At 40.7% G+C, this 22,103-nt stretch overlaps 1 protein-coding gene across 1 annotated transcript in view; it reads left to right on the top strand.

Moving 5' to 3' along the window:
- Positions 1–22,103, top strand: part of LOC136866627 (cyclic AMP response element-binding protein A) — a 158,330-nt gene that overhangs the window by 88,220 nt on the left and 48,007 nt on the right. The window contains exons 2-3 of the mRNA XM_068226784.1: positions 6,766–6,913; positions 7,776–7,992. Coding sequence (XP_068082885.1) covers positions 6,766–6,913; positions 7,776–7,992 — 365 coding nt within the window. The remainder of the gene's footprint in view (positions 1–6,765; positions 6,914–7,775; positions 7,993–22,103) is intronic.

Below are 22,103 nucleotides of genomic sequence, written 5' to 3'. Positions count from 1 at the left end.
TTCTCTAAGAAAAGAAATGCCGCTCTCTATTCCAATGGGCCCCTTCTAGGCTTGCCATATTTCAAAATGGCAAGTAAGGAACAGTTTGATTTCTTTACCTTACAGTGAGTAAACTAAACAGCGCAGCTATTTGATGAATGAATGAAAGAAGAGATCGAAGATATATCAACTATTCTATATATATAAAGTAACTTGCCCTGACTGACTGATTCATCATCGCAGAGCCAAAACTACTGAACATAAAGAAATGGAATTTTGGGGATACATTCATATTAACATGTAGGTGCTCGCTAAGGGAGGATTTTCGGATATTCCATCGCTAAGGGGATGAAAAGGGGGTGAATTTTTAAAATGAGGATATCTATATCTCAAAAACTTAAAAGTTTACAGACGTAAAAATTAGTATTTGGGTCTCCTTTAAAAATAAAGAAACACGTATTTTTGTTTTCGGAAAATCCCATTAAGAGGGGGTTAAAAAAGGGAAAAAGTGGTTGAACACCTTTTATGAGGAGACTTATATCTCAAAAACTGAAGATGTTACAGACATGAAAAATGGATGAAAAATGGTTTTTGGAATCTTCTTTGAAACTGAAGAAACACGTATTTTTGTGTTTTTGGATAATCCGATGAATAGGGGGTGAACAGGAGTGGCAAACGGGGTGAATATTTTAAAAGACTATCTGCAACTTATCACAGACACGTAACGTATTAGTATTTGAAAACTGGTATTTGGAATTTCCTGTAAAAGTAAAGAAACATAAATACTTTTTCCGGAAAATCCACATAAGGAGAACTGAAAAAGGGGTGAATTTTTAAAATTAGCATATCTACAGTATATCAAAAAAACTTAACATGTTGCACACGTGAAAATAGCTATTTGGAATCTCCTTTAAAAAATGAAACACGTATGCTTTTGTTTTCAGAAAAATCCCTTAAGGGGGAGAGAAGGAGAAATAAATGAAAAATTAGTCGACTTATTTGTATGAGAATATACACCAAAAAATCTAAAGATATTACAAATGCGAAAACTGGTATTTGGAATCTCCTTCAAAAATGAAGAAACGCGCAATTTTCTTTTCCCAAAAATCGACATAAGGGGTGTGGGATTGAAAATAAGTAAATAAGGACTTGAATTCTGTTTATGAGGATACTTTATCTTAAAAACTGAAGCTGTTACGGACGTGAAAGTTGGTATATTGAATTTCCTTTCAAAACAAGGGTACACGTATTTTTTGTTTTCGCGAAGCCCACTTAAGGCGGGAGAGGGGTGGAAAGAAGTGAAGAAGAAGAAGAAGTAGAATTATTCTTATACGTTTATCACCAAAACTGAAGGTTTTAAAGACGTACAGACACCAAGACTGGTATTTGAAATCTCCTTTAAAAATATAGAAACACTTATTTTTTTCCGGAAAATCCAGTTATGGGGCTGAAAAGAAATGGAAAAGCGGGTGAATTTTTAAAATCAGTACCGGTATATCTACATTATATGTAAAATCTTAACATGTTAGAGACAAGAAACTTGGTTATTGGGGAAGTCCTTAAAAAATACAGGAACCTTAACTTTTTTGCTTTCGGAGAAGGCACTTAACGGGGGGTGAAAAAAAGTGAAAAAAAGTCGAATTATCTTTTATGAGGATACTTATATTGTTAAAACTGAAGATGTTACAGGCGTGAAAGTTGGTATTTGGAATCTCCTTGAAAAATGAAGTAATACGTATTTTTGTTTTCGGAAAATACCCTTAGATGGAGGTGGGGTGGGGGAAGTACTGATCAAGGGGTTGAATTCTTTTTATGGGTATACTTATGTATATCTCAGAAACTGAAGATGTTACAGATGTGGGAATAGGTATTTGGAATCTCCTTTAAGAATAATGAAACATGTATTTATTTTTTCGACTTGAGAGAAGACTGTTTCTCACATGTACAATTATATGTGGCATGGTCGTCTTAACCCCAAAAGGTAATACTACAAATATGGTTTACAAATAATTTCTGGGGTAAATGAAACTCAATTTTTGGACGAGATTTTTTATACTTTAGGAATTTTCGGACAATGTCTTAGTACAATGCCGAGGAACGATTACTTTGATCAAATTACGAAATCCACGCGAGCGAAGCCGCGGGTAATTGCTAGTAAGTTATAAAATGCCAATGTAAAATATTTATTATAAACTAATAATTCCTGAAATAGTATAAGCATGTTAACAATTTCTTATTCAACAAACCTTCTTTTTGTGATATTTAGTAGAATTCTCGTCGTAGTTGAAAGTACACAAACAATTCATTTTTTTATTAATAATTCACAACTTCTGTTTTATTTTTCATCCTCCATTTCATTGCCGTTGCTGAAAATAGTATTACCGTATGTGCATTACATGGAAATATATTTAGCAGAAACTTAAGTATTATTAATGTTGTTATATACTTCTGGGCCAATGAAACTCTCTGATATTGTTTATTTTAGAGATCTACTTTTTAGTCTTCCACAATCAATCAGTCAATACTGATCTGCATTTAGGGCAGTCGCCCAGGTGGCAGATTCCCTATCTGTTGTTTTCCTAGCCTTTTCCTAAGTGATTTCAAAGAAATTGGAAATTTATTGAACATCTCCCTTGGTAAGTTATTCCAGTCCCTAACTCCCCTTCCTCCAGTTCACTATTTCAAAAACTGTTGAACACATTAAATCAATACTAGTCTTCCCTCTAAGGCTAGTGATTCCATTAACTTTAAAATATTTTGAAGTTTTTGATCAAAATCGCGCATTTTTAACAACAGTACTATGGTCTTGAGCGCGAAATTTTAAAATAGAGAATTCATGTTTAGAAAAACGGAACATTCAGCGTACGGTTTGAAGAGTGCACCGTACCTGGAACAATTTTTTTTGAAAACATATTATTCCGGGTAAAGCCGTATATCTGGCAACCCTAGCCCCTTCAGAAATTTGTGCATTCATTTTCAGCGATACCTGTTACATGAGCAGTAGCACTGCCCTGTTGACATTGTGATCATAACCGCGGGACATCAAAATTTACGTGGGAGCCATACCAGAGAAATGTCACTGTTGATGTGCATTGACTGGGATACGAATCGTGGCCACCTTGGTAAGAAACCAGTAACAATGCCATTCTTCTAATTACAATGTTATTTGCTTTTACGCCCCACTAACTACTTCTACGGTTTTTTGGAGACGCCGAGGTGTCGGAATGTAGTCCCGCAGGAGTTCTTTTACGTGCCAGTAAATCTACCGATACGAGGCTGACGTATTTGAACACCTTCAAATAACGCCGGACTGAGCCAGGATCGAACCTGCCGAGTTGGGGTCAGAAGGCCAGCACCTCAACCGTCTGAGCCACTCAGCCCGGCTGCCACTCTTCTATCACGTCCCACATGATGATGATGATGATTATTATTATTATTGTTATTATTATTATTATTAGTATTAGTAGTAGTAGTAGTAGTAGTAGTATTCTAGCACTATAATAAATACTGGCTTATCCCGTACGCCTCGTTTAATTGTTTTCCATTACAATACGATTCTTTGAATCGACCAACCACCCAATTAAATTGAAAATTTGTCATGTTTTGACTTGCTAAAAGGCCCCCGGCACCTTCGCTTAAAGGTCAGCTTACTTTTAATGGTCAGGGTTCGATTCCTGTCAGGGCCGGGAATTTTAACTGCATATGATTAATTCCTTTGACTCGGGAAACGGGTATTTGTGTTTGTCCCAACACACTCCTCTTCATATTCAGACAACATACTACACTACCAATCACCATGTAAACACTCAATAGTGAGTACATCCCTCCACATAGGGTTGGCGTCAAGAAGAGTATTCGAACGTAAAAATGGACCAATCCCACATCAAGTTCCTACTTTAATGAATTGGGGAAACGGTCAGAAAGAAGAAGGCTGACTGAAATGCCCGATGTTTATTTGAGTTCAGTTAGACAACATTGAAAGTAATGGCTACTGAAAACAGCGCAAGACTTCAATTCTCGCCTGCCTCGGTTTTCGTTGGATCCTCTGCGACACATACTGTACTACGTAAATCAGAGATAGATGTGGAACTTTCACCCCATCAACGCAGTAATTAAAACTGAGGAGACTTTGCCTCTTGGGGAAACTTAAACCTATTTTTCACGCTGTTTACCATCATACCAGCGTCTGCTGTCCATCCCACAACATTGTCGAGGTCCTTTTTCAGTCGCTCACAATCCTGTAACTTATTTACTACTCTGTCAATCAGTCACTAGGCCTACTGATCTGAATTTAGGGAAGTCGCCCAGGTGGCAGGTTCCCTATCTGTTGTTTACCTAGCCTTTTCTTAAATGATTGCAAAGAAATGGAAATTTATTGAACATCTCTCTTGGTAAGTTATTCCAATCCCTAACTCCCCTTCCTCTTCTTCTTCTTAATCTGTTTACCCTCCAGGGTCGGTTTTCCCCTCGGACTCAGCGAGGGATCCCACTTCTACTGCCTCAAGGGCAGTGTCCTGGAGCGTGAGACACTGGGTCGGGGGATACAACTGTGGAGAATGACCAGTACCTCGCCCAGGTGGCCTCACCTGCTATGCTGAACAGGGGCCTTTGGTGGGGGATGGGAAGATTGGAAGGGATAGACAAGGAAGAGGGAAGGAAGCGGACGTGGCCTTAAGTACCATCCCGGCATTTGCCTGGAGGAGAAGTGGGAAACCACGGAAAACCACTTCCAGGATAGCTGAGGTGGGAATCGAACCCACCTCTAGTCAGTTGACTTCCCGAGGCTGAGTGGACCCCGTTCCAACCCTCGTACCACTTTTCAAATTTTGTGACAGAGCTAGGAATCGAACCCGGGCCTCCGGGGGTGGCAGCTAATCACATTAACCCCTACACCACAGAGGCGGACACTCCCCTTTCTATAAACGAATATTTTCCCCAATTTGTACTCTTGAACTCCAGCTTTATATCTATTTCACCTTCTCCACACATCTCCTGCTCTGAGAGACTGCGTCATCGCCTAAGAGCCCCACCAAAGTATAATATCATCTGCGAAAAGCCTTATATGTGATTCCAGTTTTTACTCATATAATTTATGTATGTAAGAACACATGAAGGTCCAATAATACTGCCTTGCAGGATCCCTCTCTCAATTGTTACTGGATTCGATTTCTATTTTTTAGAAATTTAACCCATTCAACCACTCTCTTGTCTAGTCCAGTAGCTCTCATGTTCACCAGCAGTCTCCCATAGCATGCCCTTAGAGGATCACTTCTTAACCAACCACCTCCTATGGTAATGGCTCAACAAGTAAACAGACCAATAACAACAGGGTTTTGGAATGCATAACTGTAAAGAGCGCTGCAATAGGCAGCTCTTCATGCTCGGTTGATGATAGGAGGAAGTTGCAGAAGAATGGCCGCACTCGACCCCACTCTCTTCTTTTCACTTTTTTGTTCGGTTCCAGGCTAAGTACTACTCCGTGCAGCCAACTCGCTATTCTTTCTGCCTTATTTGTTTTCATGTCTTTTCTTTTAGCTCCCTTTAGCCGAAAGCCTTCCGGACTGGGTGTGTGGTCGAACATCCATCCCGTGTGGACAAAATTTAGTTGCATGTCACTGCAGACGTTCTTGGCGACAAAGAAAAATAAAATTGCGAAAAAGTTAGAAAACATTTTGCTTAAAGAATTTCTGACATCTACCTTTCTGATCCTAGTCCTTTCGCCTCTCACTGTCACCGGAAACCTATTATGTATTTGTGCGACGTTAGCAAAGTAAGAAAAGGGCAACAGTGTTTGTGTATGGAAGCAACGCTGGTTACGTTCAGTGATTTTTTGAAACATTGAAACAATCAGATTTAAAAAATTGTAATTTTTCTTAGCGATGATTTTCTTTTCATCGTTGATTTCAGCATAGCCTGTGTTTTCATTTCTTTCAAGGTCGGCAGTTGCAGAGAAGGTTTCGGCTTACAAGTGGCCACGAGTGGTCCGCGGACCGACAGCTCTGCATTCCGACCGACGAACCGAGCAGAGGAGGGGTGGCTACAGCTCTACCGTGGCTCTGCGCCTCTGCATTCGGGAGATGGGGAGGGGATGGTCCCCACCGTTGGATCTTCTGAGAATGGTTTTCCGTGGATTTCCATTCTCCTGCACTAAGGCGAATACCGGGATAGTTCCTAGTATAGGCCACGGCGGCCAACCCCTTCACCTTCTCCACACATCTCCATCACCAGCACAAATTTCCTGCTCTGAGAGACCGTATCATCGTCTACTTTGGGGCAGAAATAAAAACAACTTAGTCGTAATATTTTTTTACGTGTGTTTAAAAATGGCAATTTTGTTTAATATGCTTATTTATCACATTTGTTTGTAAAGTCCGACTCATTGGCTGAATGGTCAGCGTTTAGACATTCGGATCAGAGAGTCCCGGGTTCGATTCCAAGCTGGGTCGGGTATTTTAATCGCCTCTGGTTAATTCTTCTGGCCTGGGGATTGGGTGTTTGTGTTTGTCCCAACACTTTCCTATTCGTATTCAGACAACACACTACACTAGCAATCACCACGGAAACACGCAATAGTGATTACATCCCTCCATATAGGGTTGGCATCAGGAAGGGTATCCGCCCATAAAACAGGGCCAAATCCACATGTGCGACACAGTTCGCACCCGTGACCCCACAGATGTGGGAAAAAGCGGTAGAAAAATAAGAAAAAGGAAGATCGCATTTATTTGTAAAAGTTGAAAGTACATGGAAAGTGGCTATACTAATAAATCTCTTTTTACCTGCCAGTCTTATTAATATTGATCTTACAAGATTGGATCACGTCAGAAATGAAGATATCCGAAGGCGATTGGAAGTGGCACCTGTTCCAGAGAAGATGCAAGAAGCACGACTTACTTGGTATGGCCATGTCGCCCGAAGGCCTGCACACTCAATGGTATATACAGTCCTCCAATTTGATCCTGGAAGTTCTCAATCTTGAGGTCGTCCCAAGAAGTGATGGTTCGACTGCATCAAGGAAGACATGCGTCTTGTAGGCATCACTGAAGCTGACGCCTATGGACCTCAGGAAGTGGAGGGTGGCATGTTTAAAAGCGGACCCCGCACCAGTGCGGGAATAAACTTTAGAAAGGAAAAATAAGTCTTATTAATATTAGATTAATATAAAGTTACAACACAAAATATTGCAGTTCAAAATTAAATGGCTTGTACCAGAGAAGAGGATTAATCAGTTATTAACATGTCTATTGTTAATATGTTCTAAGGCTAAATATTCCATCACTTTACCTGTTATTGTGCGTTTAACTAAAAAAAATTCGAAATATCAATCTGACAGCTTTTTCTGCCCCTAATTTATTCCTAAGTTGTGAATGTACTGCGCTTAAAATAGAAAAATTTCTTTCCACACCTGCTGGTGATAAAATAGCTGCCATGAAAAATTACTTTTTTTTTTATTTTGCCATACTTCATTATTCTTGTGTATTGTTACATGTAATAAAACACATTCTATATCAGCACAGATCACATTGAGTTTTTAACTGTGTTGTACTGTGAAATTCAACATTGTTTTTAAGTATGTATGACTTTGTAATTTTACGATGATTGTGGATCATTGTTACACTGGCATTCAAAAGGCCTTGTTATTTAAATAATAAATAATTTATCAACTGATTTAACTCTCGGCCAACCCTGCAGATCGAGCAGCCCTGTTAATTTTCCGGCTACTTTATCCAACCTTATGCACTTTTCTGCCCATTAGACTTTCCCTTGCTAAAGTACCGTCGATCTTGCTGTTTCAGGCCATTACGGAAGTGTTCAAAGTCGCAGCGGATGCCGAACTGCAGGAATGGAGTGCCGCGTTGCTGGACGTGAAGCCACAAGTGGTCCTCCACGACAGGCTAATGACGGACGCTGCCCTGGGGACCATGCCCATCAAGACAGAGCACTCATACAGCCTCGCGTCGGACGGCGACTCCGTCCCCGACTCACCTCTCAGCCTCGAAAAGGAAATGGACGGTAAGATAAAACTTCGTTACTCCTGTGCCATGTTGACAGACAGGACCAGAAATAAATGTCTGCTACTGAAACTGTAGTGCAATGCTTCCCAAATTCTTTTCCTAACGACACCTTACCGAACTCTAAAATTCTATGGAACACCCTACTCCTCAAATGAAAGTGTCTCACACATTAATATGCTTCTTATACATTCTTAACACGGATATAAAACACACGTATTTCCAGTATTATTTACACTTCATGTGAGTTAAAACAGAAGAAACATATTTACATACAAAAGAAGAGGAACACAAACACTCGTGCGTTCACCCTCCTACTGGCTCGCATGTGCTTTGCGATTCTACAAATATCTTATATTGTGTATGCTGTACTGTACATGGCTACCATGCTGCATGAATCATCTATAAACAACTTAGGCATGGAGATTAAATTTCGTTTTGATGGAGGCCTTTACAATCTGGCAAGACTTCGCTCACAAAAACGTACTCTGGTTACCCGGGTGACAGAACTGCAGTATGACGATGACATCGCATCTCCTGCACTAACACCTGCAGAACTACAACAGTCACTCAACTGCTTTAAAACTGCATGTGATCGCTTTGGCCTTGCTATTAATGCGGAAAAAAACGAAGGTACTTCCACAACCTGCCCCAGGATTAACACTTCCTGAGTTCAATATTACCGGGCGAGTTGGCCGTGCGCGTAGGGGCGCGCGGCTGTGAGCTTGCATCCGGGAGATAGTAGGTTCGAATCCCACTATCGGCAGCCCTGAAAATGGTTTTCCGTGGTTTCCCATTTTCACACCAGGCAAATGCTGGGGCTGTACCTTAATTAAGGCCACGGCCGCTTCCTTCCAACTCCTAGGCCTTTCCTATCCCATCGTCGACATAAGACCTATCTGTGTCGGTGCGACGTAAAGCCCCTAGCAAAAAAAAAAAGAGTTCAGTATTTCCATCTTAGACACAACACTGGAACAGGTTGATCACTTTTCATATTTGGAAGCATTTTGTCTAAACGGTGTACCTGTGAACAAGACGTTGATAAAGAATTGAGGCTGCTCATGCAACATTCGGACGGTTAATGCACAGTCATGAATAACGACCTAAAACTGCATACCAAACTCATGGTGTACAAAGCTGTTGCCACATTAATTTGTGGAGCTCAGTATTCAATAGGAAGAAACTAAGCTGGTAATTATTTTTAGGAACTCAAGGAGACTGGGGATTTATAGGGGGGTCATTTGGGTTTTCATAGCTTGACGAGAAAATGGTGGCACAAAACTTAATGAAATCCAGTACTTAATTTTAAGATAAAAGTGGGGGGAAACATAACCTGAAAATAATGCTTAGGATTTTACAACAACAAGGGTCCTCCCAGAAAAAGCGATTGCTTCAGCGGTTTCATGTAATCACCCAGCTGAGTCTTTTATCTGAATTCATTCGAGAAAGATAAATACTAAAGCACAGTTTGATTTTTTGTTTCTTCCTAAGTAGACCTAGATATATCCTTGCTTAAGTTATCACTGCAGGAGGGAGCCATTATCTATATTATTACAAACTCTTAGTATTATCGTGAGTAGCTCTACCACTAGATGTGCCGCCTGAACAGTCTCCTCTGAAGGAATGCCCGCTTTCTAATTTCATTTCTTGATATAAAACCATCTACCACCTTCTCGAGATTTAACGCCTTAGCAGCCTCCGAAGACTACCAAATTCCACGTTGTGAGAGGACTGAACATCTAGGAGGAGAATTTTGGGAGGTGGGGCATAAATGGCTCTCTGCCCCCTAATATCATTTTTGGAGGGGCAGAAAACGCCTCCCCCTTAAAGTCGGCGCCACTGCGGCACACGTTCTCTTCAACTGCGATAAGCTGCTGGCGATTCACAGCAGAGTAACAGAAATATCGTTACTATACGCGAACCTTTTCCTGGTACCAGCTTTTACGGGAGTGAGGAGTAAGGAGGGAGTTCTCCCGGTTCCGGTTATACTGCCAACTGAATGGAAATGAAATCTGAATTGAATCGATAATATGATCGATCGATATGAACTTTCAAAACTTTTATTATCTTAAGCCAATAACTGTGTCACACACACATTATATAACATTTCTCGGTGCGAATCTTGTTCCTAGCATGAATTCTAAAGTTTCGCTTTGCTGTGTTAAACAACAACAGTACTAGTACGTAAAGTGTGCGCCAGATGTCTCACGGCGATGCATAACCAATTCATACTTTGTGTTTCAAAGGTTGCCATACGAATCTCGAAGATAACCGAGATCTACCGATTTAGCACTAGGGAGCTCAGGTATCAAGAAAAGGTTAGAATACATGTGCCCAGAGCAAAATGAAGGAAGGCAACAAAGCGATGACTGTTCCTGCCATTGTACTTCCTCCCTGCGATTTTATTTATAAAATAGAAAATATAAAATAGTTATTTTAATAAAGCACGGGCAAAAAACCTCGTCCTTTTTTCTTTCTTTCATAATAAAATATAAAGTACTTTATAATATTCCTTAATCACCAGGATTTATGGGCGTCGAAGAGGGGGTGTGTTCACTCTTTGTATGTCCATAAGAGTAGTGCTGCTTTCTTAACATGGAATGATCTACAGTCACCTTACTCCCAAGTCTGCCCGGTTTGCAACATTCTCGTAACACTACTGTTTTGTCGGGAATCAACAAGAACTTTCTTGTATATCTTTCCCGTTCTCGTATCAAGTAGTCCTGCCCATGCAACAGTTGCGACCATCCAAGACCTGAATTCTGTGTGTCGTCTACCTCCACCATATTCACCAGACCTTGCCCCTTGTGAATGAATACCACATGTTTGGGCCACTCAAGAGGAAAGACGTTCCGTTCGGACGAAGGTGGTGTACAAGTGGCCGCGCAGACAACTAAAGGATGTTTTTATAGAGGAATTCATGCACTTAGAGGGTTTGCATTTCACGTAACGAAGACTACATAGAAAAAATGACAACAAATAAATTGAAGAAAATATTTGTTTTCTCTTGACTCGCCCTCGTACTAGGGACACTTCTCCTTTGTAAAACTTGCGGTAGGAGTCTCATTGTGGGCAGTTTGTCTCATTATTATTATACCTTACGGCCACGTGTTAACGGAAAAATTTGGGAGGTCAGAAAAGCTGCAGACACGATACTGTCGTCCTTGGATGTGAGGTTCCGGTTTGCGTCACATAACGGATGTTACGTAATGTTAATATTAATACGACGAGATGCTCTGGCAAAATATTGTTCAAAGGGCGTAAACAGACTCAGTAACACACTAAGCGACACTTGAACAAATAGTACTGTTATCACACAAGTGTTGGCGCAAGGTCTGCCAGTTTTCCACAGTGGTGTTCATAACCTCGTTCGGTGGCGCTATACCCCTTACAAAGTGTCGAGCACGTGGTCAGCGCAGAAGCATCTCAGTCGTTATCCTTGTTTTAACGACTACCATCTTGAGGTGCAGCGGTTTGGTTCTGAACGGATATACAGTAGAAGAGGAATCTATTGTAGCACTGCGATCGAAAACATCACAAGCAAGAACAATAAGCTTATGTGATAGTTAAATGACAGATAAAGTACACCATAAAATGCATTATTAATTAATGTTACTCGTTTTACGCCGTGGTTAGTACCTTTACGGTTTTCAGAGACATCTAGATGCCGGAATTTTGAGCCGATAAGTCTACCAACTCGAGGGTGGCTTTAGCACGTTCAAGTCCCAGTGGACGGAACCGGTATCGAACCCGCCATCATCATTTATTTATTTGTTTATTTATTTATTTAGTTAGTTTTTTCTGTTTGCTTTACGTCGCACCGACACAGATAGGTCTTATGGCGACGATGGGATAGGAAAGGTCTGAAAGTGGGAAGGAAGCGGCTGTGGTCTTAATTAAGGTACAGCCCCAACATTTGATGGGAAACCACGGGAAACCATCTTCAGGGCTGCCGACAGTGGGATTCGAACCCACTATCTCCCGGATGCAAGCCCACAGCTGCGCGACTCTAACCGCACGTCCAACTCCGCCCGGTAGTTAATTAGTTAGTTAGTACAGGGATGACGCCCTAATTATAAAAGACACTTCAGTTTAAAATTAATGTTTTTTTAAAAATGATATTTGTTCGTGGCGTCGAACCTCTGTAGATCCTTCTCCACTACTTGCACCATATGATATGAAACTGCGTGTAATTGTAATTTCGAAAGTGTAGAGTGCTGAATGTGAGGATAGAAAAGTTAAGGACGACACAAACACTCAGTCCCCAGGCCAGGGATATTAATCGTTTACAATTAAAAAACCCTACGCGGCCGGGAATCGAACCCGGTGCCTCCGGGTGACAGACAGGCGCGTTGCCCCCTACACCGCTGGGCGGGACAACAATTCATGATAAAAAATAAATACATAATGATAGTATAATAAAATCACGTAAATACGTCTACTTTCGTAGTGTAACGGTTAGAGCTATTAGCTGCTGTCCTCTGAGGCCTGGGTTCGATTCCCGGTACTACCAGAAATGTAATATTGGTATGAGGACTGGTATGTCGTTAATAAAAGTACATACAACTCACCTGCGTAGGAAATTTGCCTGAAAAGAGCTGCACCACGTCGGAATGAGGACAAGAATTTAACCAAGTGCGTCAACTCGAAAGACCTGCACCAGACCTATCCGGAGGCCATACGCCATTGATTAAACATGTAAATGAAATAAATCGACTCACAGTGCAGATAGTGCATAATGTTTTCCTATTTGGTCTCTCTGGAATTAGCGTCACCAATTTCTCGACACCATTGTAACCATGGCAACCAATGTTCGTCTATGAATACCGGTCACTAGCGTCATCTTCTCACTGTGCGCTTTCTTCCTGTAACTAAGAGCTTGAGAAAATCTCGTATCACGCGAATCCCGTTCTACTTCTCAGTCCAGAATTATTAGTATGCTGGCCTTTGGTCCAGAGGATCCCGGGTTCGATTCCCGGTCAGGTCGGGGATTTTAACCATAATTGGTTAATTCCAGTGGCTCGGGGGCTGGGCGTGTGTGCCGTCTTAAGAATTAGAATTCATCATAGGTAGGGCCCCATCCTCAGACGCGCAGGTCGCCCATACGGCGTCATATTGAATGACCTTCACAAGGCCTCTCCGGAGTCCACACGCCATTATCATTATTACGAGTATTATTTCGCCAATCCATTTCGTTGTGTCTGTTTTGGCTCTACTCCTGTTTTCGTAGATTTCGCAGACGCCTGTCTGGATGCATTCTTTTAATATGTCCATAAAATATTAACCTGCGTTTTCTTAAGTCACTGTGAATATTTGCATATTGTTTGATTTTCCGTCTGCCTCTGAGTCGGTATTGTCCGTCGGCGAGTTTTGGACCTAGAATTTTTCTTATGATTTTGCGTTCCTGTTTCTCAATGTTTTCAATTCGTATTATTATTATTATTATTCTTATTATTATTATTATTATTATTATTATTATTATTATTATTATTACTTTGCCTTCATTTCTTAGAATAAACACGTGACGTTTTCATTTACCTGATTAAAATTCAGCGCATGTTTTATATTCTTGTAAATAATTACGGTAAAATATTTCTAGCTGTTGCTTGCAGTGACACTCGTAATTTGCATCTGTATGCAGTCGTGAGAATGGGACGTCCTGCGGTGCAGGGTGCAGCTTGCTGCAGTTCGTTGTTGCAAAACAGAACCTGTTGCCGCGACGAAGATTGCTGGGAGAAGAAGGCATTTTCTCGCGTTAGTGTTTTCTTAAATTTGTTGGACCATTCGTAAATCTTCTTGACATTTAGTAGCGACGTTAGCGTGAAAATGTTATTTAAAAAAATTCTTTATAACGTCGCACGAACACAGGTCTTGTTCAACTTGTTTTCTTCTGACCCCGCCTGCATTCGGTTTGTGAAATGAAGGGAGTCTTTCATGACCATGCCCTTCATGGCAGTTCTCTTTCTTTAGCCGGTACGTTCATTCTTCGGAGGGACCGACCTCTTCCTCTTCTGGTTAGAGTTAAGAGGATTACTGCCCAGTTGTGCTTACCTTTAAAACAATAAGCATGACCACCACCACCACTAATTGTACGTGGGATCCGAACTACAAGGACGTGATTTTCATTTCAAAAATCCTACATTCATTGGCCGAGATTCGAACAGCGGCCTTCTTGGTGAGAAGCCAGTGACAATGCAACTAGACTATCACGCCCCTCGGAACTAGTCTTCTTTCTCCTGTGATTATTGTTGAGAGAAACAAGATAATCACGTTGTTTTGGCTCTCAAAACTACAGTCACAATCACCAACAATGAGTGCATGACAATTTAAATTTCATAAGCACACAATAGTCTGACTCCAGCGTTGAGGCCTTCGGTTCAGAGGGTCCCGGGTTCTGTTCCCGACTGGGTCGGGATTTTAATCTCGTCTGATGTTCGGCTCCATGGCTAAATGTTAAGCGTGCTGGCCTTTGGCCCAGAGGTCCCGGGTTCGATTCCAAGCTTGGCCGAGTATATTTAACCTTCATTGATTAATACGGGTGGCTCGGGGGCTGGGTGCATGTGCCGTCTTCAGCATTAAAAGTCATCATAGGTAGGCCCAGCGCAGATGATGTTTGCCTACTTCCTCTTAGAACAATAATCACGACCACCACCATCACAGAAGCGCAGATCGCCTCTATGGCATCAGCTCAAAAGATCAGCACTAGGCCTTTCGGGAGGCCACACGCCATTATTATATATATATTAAGAGAGTTTACTAAAAACAGCTTTGGTAAATCCGTCCATACGTTCTACTGGACGGGTTTGCTTCATTTTTGTTTAATTCTCTCTGGAATTACCTGCCGGTGAATCATGCGGCTCTAAGTTGAGCCAACTGTGAGTAATCATAAAATCAAATCATTAAATGATCACCCCAATAATTGCAGGCGAAGGCTTACCCTAACCCGCAATACATTCTGTAGGGTTGCTAAGCAACTAACACTTTCATTAATATTCTGATACATGTGATTTTCATCTTTAGTAATATCATTGCATGCAACCATGTTTGATTATTACCTGTCAAGCCAGAGAGTATACACCTCTTCTGATAACGAAAGAATAATACTGTATTCCCCTCTATATACTCTTCGATTTTCTAACCTTCCCCAGCTTCCAAATATATTCAACAGATGGCAAAGCTTTCCTAACAACTTACATGGTGCTAAGAGGAAAAGTCTACGTACAAACAGACCGCAACATGGCATACGCCGAGGACATTATCAGTGAACACGTATGGAAGGATAACCTAGCTACACAAGAAAGAGTGAAGGCCATCTATCTTAAAGTTCTATGCCTGGCAAAAAACGCTCCTTCAAGACAAACCTATGAGCTCACAAGACAACCGCTGTAAATAGAGAAACTGCGATTAAAACCACCATTGCCTTCTTCGACACAATACCAAGCTTTACATCAACAACTGCAGGATAAAAAAAGAGAATATATGGATAGATTTTTACCAAACAAGCGGCATGATGACGTCAGGATGAATGAATCCTGACCACGAACTGCGGGATACTATAACGCACTTCTTATTAAATGTTCATAAAACCATTGAACAGGACAAGGAAAACAGTACCACTAAGACGAGTTATCTGACCTATTTATAAGGAATGCTGCGAAGCAGTACGGCTCCTCTGGTTACTATTAAAATTAATTTGTCGTATTAATTCTTCTTCCTCGGGGAATGGGTGTTTGTATTTGTTCCAACACTCTCCTCTTCATATTCAGATAACACACCACACTACCAACTACTACAGAAACGCGCAAACGTGATTACTGATTACATCCCTCCACATAGAGTTGGCATCGGGAAGGGCATCCGCCCGTAAAACAGGGCTAAACCCACATGTGCGACACAGTTCACACCCATGACCCTACAGGAGTGGAAGAAGCGGAAGAAGAAGAAGAAGAAGAGCATGCAATGGAGAATAAGTCTCCAATTACTTTACACATTTATAATTTAACAGTACGTGTAGGCTACTAATTGTAGTCCTAATGATGATGATTAATTACATTTGAATTAATACGTAGAAATAAACATTATGATGACAAGAATGGTAGCAACTTCATGTAACAGTTGCTGCTAACTAGTGAATTGATCACATTTGAAACTTAAGTGAAACACGCATTTTCGTCTGTGCGACATTGAATTTTGAAAATGAATGAAAGTACGAATTATCAAGGATACTATTTACAACTTTATACTTAAATACCATATCGCACACCGGTAAATCTCTACATGCTGTAAGAGATCTGAAATGGACATCTGTGAGCAGACACTTGTAGCTCACATCCAAACGAAATTCGCCTTATTTTCTCATGTTCGGAAATTTCAGAAAACGTCTCTGAACTCTGTCTATTATTTCCATACCGTTATTGTTACATGGGTTTAATATAATCGTTGGGTATTCAGGTCTAGAGCGTACTTACGTATTATAGAGTGTAATAATATTGTTGGTTTTCCATGGAATGGTTTTTCATTACACACGGCAAATCCTAGCATTTTATAAGTTTTGTCTCTAGTCCTAAAATGAAACAACAATAGAACCATCCATCTATGATACGGCCTGGGAAAACCCGAGTGAACTGTAGAGTTGCTAGAACAAAAAGTAAATAGATCATAAATACAAACTTACTGTGACTGGCATCGATCTTACGTAACGTGTTAAGGCATGTAGTTGCTGTGCAGACCAACAGGAAGTGCTCAAGTCGTGTGCAGCTTGCACGAGCAATGAAGCATCATGCTGTTCGGGGAAGATGCAACTGCAAGCTCATTGGTTCTGGTGATCAGAATACAATGGAGCCAGTCGTGGATCACCTTCAGTTGAGAAAGTTGAATTTAAGTGTGACTGAGTAGGAGACGTCTCCTGCCATTCGCATATTTATTGTACCTACCAGTTTATCCTATAAATCTCACATTGAGGTAGTCCGGAAGATGGAGGAGTATCTCACGTCTTCACAGCTAGGGTCATTGAGGAAATCATACCACTCAGAATTATATTTTATTTGTTACTGTGTGAAGCAACATTAAGAGGGTCTAAATGGGGAGCAACATAATTATTTTTCTTTCATTTTAATTTTTAGAAATAAAAAGGTTAGTAATCCTTAGTCTAGTTTTGGTTTGCCTCGGCAAACCTAGGTCACTCTTAACAGAGTTCGAACCGGCCATATCCGATGCGTTTCATTCCTTTACAAGGCTGGCATTACTCCATCAAATAAATTTGCCAAAGATCTTTAGTTAAATATACTTTATAAAATATATGACAGTGTAATGGAGGGATATTTTATACAATTTCCTTGATAAAAGGCATGAGTATCATGCTATCGTTTGCAAAAGATTTGACCTGTTAAATCCAAAATGGTGGATCGTAAGTTCAGTTGGAATGTTGTTACAAAAAAACTGCTTATTTCCGAGTGCGAAATGCTGTAGACTACAACACAAGACACCAGGAATATAAAAATAGAAATTTAAGACAGCAAGTATATTTAAGCATAGCTGAGGTGATGAATACTATACTGGAAGGATGCACAGTTTGGACGTGAAAACGAACTTGAATCGATTACGTAGCCAGTATTTGGCTGACAACTGAAATTGAATATAATCTTTACATTATATATTATATTTCTCCCAATTCATTTAATTTGTAAGCAACTTATTTTATTGTTCTGATAAGCCATATGCGATAACCTAAACGCATGTGGGTTTTAAACTTGTAGTATGAACAAGCAGACAGATGTGGAGCTAGTGGCGTAATTTAAAACATACCGATACATTTTATAACAATGTTTGTCATTGTAGTATAAGTAAAAACTAATAGTAGCCAAACATACACACACCTGTCCTTCATCCATTTTTGCTGAACTATGATAAAATATTTTATGTAGTATAATGGTGCAATGGCTGTTTGTTATAATATTTTATAAAAGTTAACTTGCACAAACTTTTTACAAAAGATTTTTGATAAATGTCTTTGATATCAGCCTAAGTGGGGTAAACGATCCTTTCCTGCCTATGACCGGAGAGCTTCAACAGCGAGTGCTCAAAGGGGCGTTTCCTGGATCAGCCTTTGTCAACGTCTCGACGCATGCTATAAAGTGCCTGGACAATCTTGTCTTGTCAGTTTAACTTCACACTGTTTAGCCTTTTTGTAAGTGTGTATAGCTATAAAAAAATAAAGACATCTTCAAACAGGCCATGAAGACCCTTGGAGGAGATGGCTTCTACCATCCGTAACCTCGGCGCTGAGTGGGATACAGTGGTTATCTCTAAGCCCGGCCACCTTTACCCCCCAGCTATTAACCTTGCACGTATTTCTCGTGTAACCTGAGTAACATCAGGACCATGTACACCTCTAGAAGTGGAAACTTCGTTTCTAACATTTCAACTTCCTGACGGAGAATCGAACCCGAGTCCTTCTGGGTGAACCGAGCACGCCTTTACCACGTCGCTTGGCTTGGCTCTCTCTCTCTCTCTCCTTTCTTCCCTTGCAATATATGAATGAACCTTAGTCCGTCTGGTGGCCATGATTGTTAGGCTATACGGTTTGACAACGAGGTTAGCTGGTTCGAGTCCCACTGGCAGAAAGAAATCACCATCAGAATAATGGCCGGAAAGTAAAAGAGATGGTGGTCTACAATTGTTAGTTAATAGATTGCATGTCAAAAGCCTCGATTCAGTTTCAACCTCATATGGATTGAGGACATATAACGCTGTTGATGGTGATGCGCCTGTCAGATGAGGACGCTAAGCCTTGAGCAGACCCCTTGGTGCTATTCGACAGGAGTAGGCTATGTGCCGGCACCGAGTTTCACTCTCTATATATCTCATTATCATCCTAATCATCCCCCATCCAGTACCAACAAGTGTCTCAGTGTTACTCACATATCTCCACAATCTTAACACAATTCCTACAAGACAGGGACATTACAATATAAGTTACGTTCTATTAATCGATTTATTTTATAGAAAACAAAATAAATGAGTAAACAGAAATTTATTGTGATAAAGACTGAAAACGAACGCATTTTGCATCTGTAGCACAAGACCTAGAGCGCAGTGTGTAATTTGTATGTCTTGTATGTAATCTAGCTGGCTGTATGGTCATTAGACCAAAAGCCAATTAATAAACAGATAAAAGAATAAAAACAGGGTTTTGCGCCTGTACCTGTACGTTACAACCTTGGTTCTGGTTGGGAACTTGCTAACGTTGACAACAAATTGTGAGCCGCGCAGCATGTTGAAAGGGTCTATTTATAAAACTAGTTTCCTCCTGCTTATGCGAGTGGCCATACAACCTGTCAAGCTTCTGCGACCTTGATTCTAGTCTCATGGCGGTACAGAACCTATCACTACAACTGTTTATTTCGTAAGGTGTCTCATAATTCATTCTGAAATATGATCGTGAAGAAAATGATAGACCTCTTACGAATAAAACATTTCTGATACATGTTACGCTAAGGAGCAATTGTTATTATGTAATAGGCTCCTGACAGTGAGAGGCAGGTCGTAATTTGCAAATTATTGTAGTAAGGAGCTTTGTTAATAATTCAACTATTTTAATCGATGAGGTACAGTATACGCAAAAGAAACAGAGAAATCAGTAGTTTCGTCCGGCTGCTTGGGCCCCGGCTTCGATTCTCGGACGAGTTGGTGATTTTAACTTTGTGTGATTGATGCTTCTGGCTTGGGGAATGGGTGTTAGTGTTCTTCTTAATACGCATCTCTGTCGGGAAAGGTAACCGACCGAAAAACTGGGCTAAATCCATACAAAGTGCCGACCCAGGAAATTGGGGAAAAGACGGGAAGAAGAAGAAGAAGAAGAACTTCATGGGTAGTTTGTTAACTGGTTTCATCGGTAATATCTTTCTTTTATGTATACAGAGTGGATGTAAACAACGTAAACCGGATATATGAGCATTAGAGGGTTGGTCATATTGATGAACAATTTGAAAAAAAAAAAGAATCGATAAATCTCTTCCTTGTCATTTTACCAGCTCTGAAGTTAGCGTCAGATCGCTTCGCGGGCAAATTCAAATGGGCTTCGCAAGGCGCCGTTGCTAAATGTTCACGTGGCTTAAGTACGGGTTGAGAGTCATGCCGAGAAATGAACAGCAAACACAAACATACCGTAGGTTGCAGCTGGTGTCACAGTAGCTACTTGTTATGAAGCGATCCTGTCACATGAGAGGTCCGTGTTCAAATCCCTCTTCTTGCTTTGACTGATGCGGTTCATGTTGTTTCCGACCATCCTGTATGAAAGAATCGTCTGTGAAGTTAGTCGAGTTTGAAAACGTAGTCCTCCTCTCCACGGATTTTGACAACGGATCTAAATGTACACTTTCCTGGATTATTATTATTATTATTATTATTATTATTATTATTATTATTATTATTATTATTATTATTATTATTATTATTATTATTATTACCGAGCGAGTTGGCCATTAGGTTAGAGTTGCGGAGCTATGAGCTTTCGTTCGGGGGATGGTGGTTTCGAATCCCACCGTCGGCAGGCCGGAGGATGGTTTACCGTGATTTCCCATCGTCAGACCAGGAAAATGGTGAGGCTGTACCTTAATTAAGGCCACGCCCGCTACCTTCCCATCTTAGCCCTTTCCCATTCTAGCGTCGCCGAAAGCCTTCGATGTGTTTGTGCGACCTTAAATCCGTAGCAAGAAAAATATTATTATTATTATTATTATTATTATTATTATTACCGCGTTTTTTTGGAACAGAGAGGTGAAAGAAGATGCGGGCGTAAATGGATGGATAGAGAAAAGATTAAATAGTAATTTAAAAATTACAAATTCGGAATATATTTCTTTTCTAGGCTTTTTTTCTTTTCTTTCCAGATTTGAAACTTTGTTAAGCAATAACAAATAATCAGGCACAAAAGTTTAGCTCATGAACTCGAGAAACAATGTTAGAAAAGTCTAAAACAATCAGACAATATGATTTAACAACCTGAGCTTGAAGCTCCTCAGTTACACTCTACTACCGGACTGGAGCGATCACAAGACAACATGGCCCCACAGTCCCAGCTTTATAGCGGAGAGGAAGGTTCAAGAAATCTCTGGGCCGAAATACTGGACACACTCCAATTATACTTGGATAATCAAATACGTATACAAAATTTCTGATTGGTAGATTAAATATTTATCACATGTAATAAGATTAAATAAATAAATGTACAAAATTTCTTATTGCCTAATATATTAAGTCGGCGGGAAGAGATAGAAATGTTGATAACCTTGGAACACCAAAAACAATCTACAAACGATTAAGTTTAGGAAATCTTGACACACAAAATTACTTTGAAAATTGATTGTTCATCCTCGCACCAGAGGGTACACATAAGTTGACAGTAGAGACATCTGTCGATGAATGTTCAAACTTCTTCCGAAAATGAGTTTCATTGTTCATGTTATAGATGAGCTTCTTCATGTTCGACCGCTTTTCCCACGCCTGTGGGGTCGCGGGTGCGAGCTGTGTCGCACATGTGGATTTGGCTCTTTTTACGGCCGGATGGCCTTCCTGACGCCAATCTTATATGGAAGAATGTAATCACTATTGCGTGTTTCTGTGGTGATTGCTAGTGTAGTAATGGAAATGGCGTATGGCTTTTAGTGCCGGGAGTGTCCGAGGACATGTTCGGCTCGCCAGATGCAGGTCTTTTGATTTGACACCCGTAGGTGACCTGCGCGTCGTGATGAGGATGAAATGATGATGAAGACGGCACATACACCCAGCCCCTGTGCCAGCGAAATTAACCAATTAAGGTTAAAATTCCCGACCCTGCCGGGAATCGAACCCGGGACCCCTGTGACCAAAGGCCAGCACGCTAACCATTTAGCCATGGAGCCCGACTGCTAGTGTAGTGTGTTGTCTGAATATGAAGAGGAAAGTGTTGGAACAAACATCCAGTCCCCGAGCCAGAAAAATTAATCAAACACGATTAAAATCCCCGACTCGGCCGGGAATCGAACCCGTGATCCTCTTAACCGAAGGCCTCAGTGAATCGGATTATAGATGGCCTTCTAAAAGGTGCTTAATTTAAATGCACGGAGTTGGGGT

This window comes from Anabrus simplex, chromosome 3 (genome assembly GCF_040414725.1).
Source record: "Anabrus simplex isolate iqAnaSimp1 chromosome 3, ASM4041472v1, whole genome shotgun sequence".
Taxonomy (NCBI): domain Eukaryota; kingdom Metazoa; phylum Arthropoda; class Insecta; order Orthoptera; family Tettigoniidae; genus Anabrus; species Anabrus simplex.
Note: the sequence above shows the minus strand (reverse complement) of the source record. Positions and strands in the feature narration are given on the sequence as shown.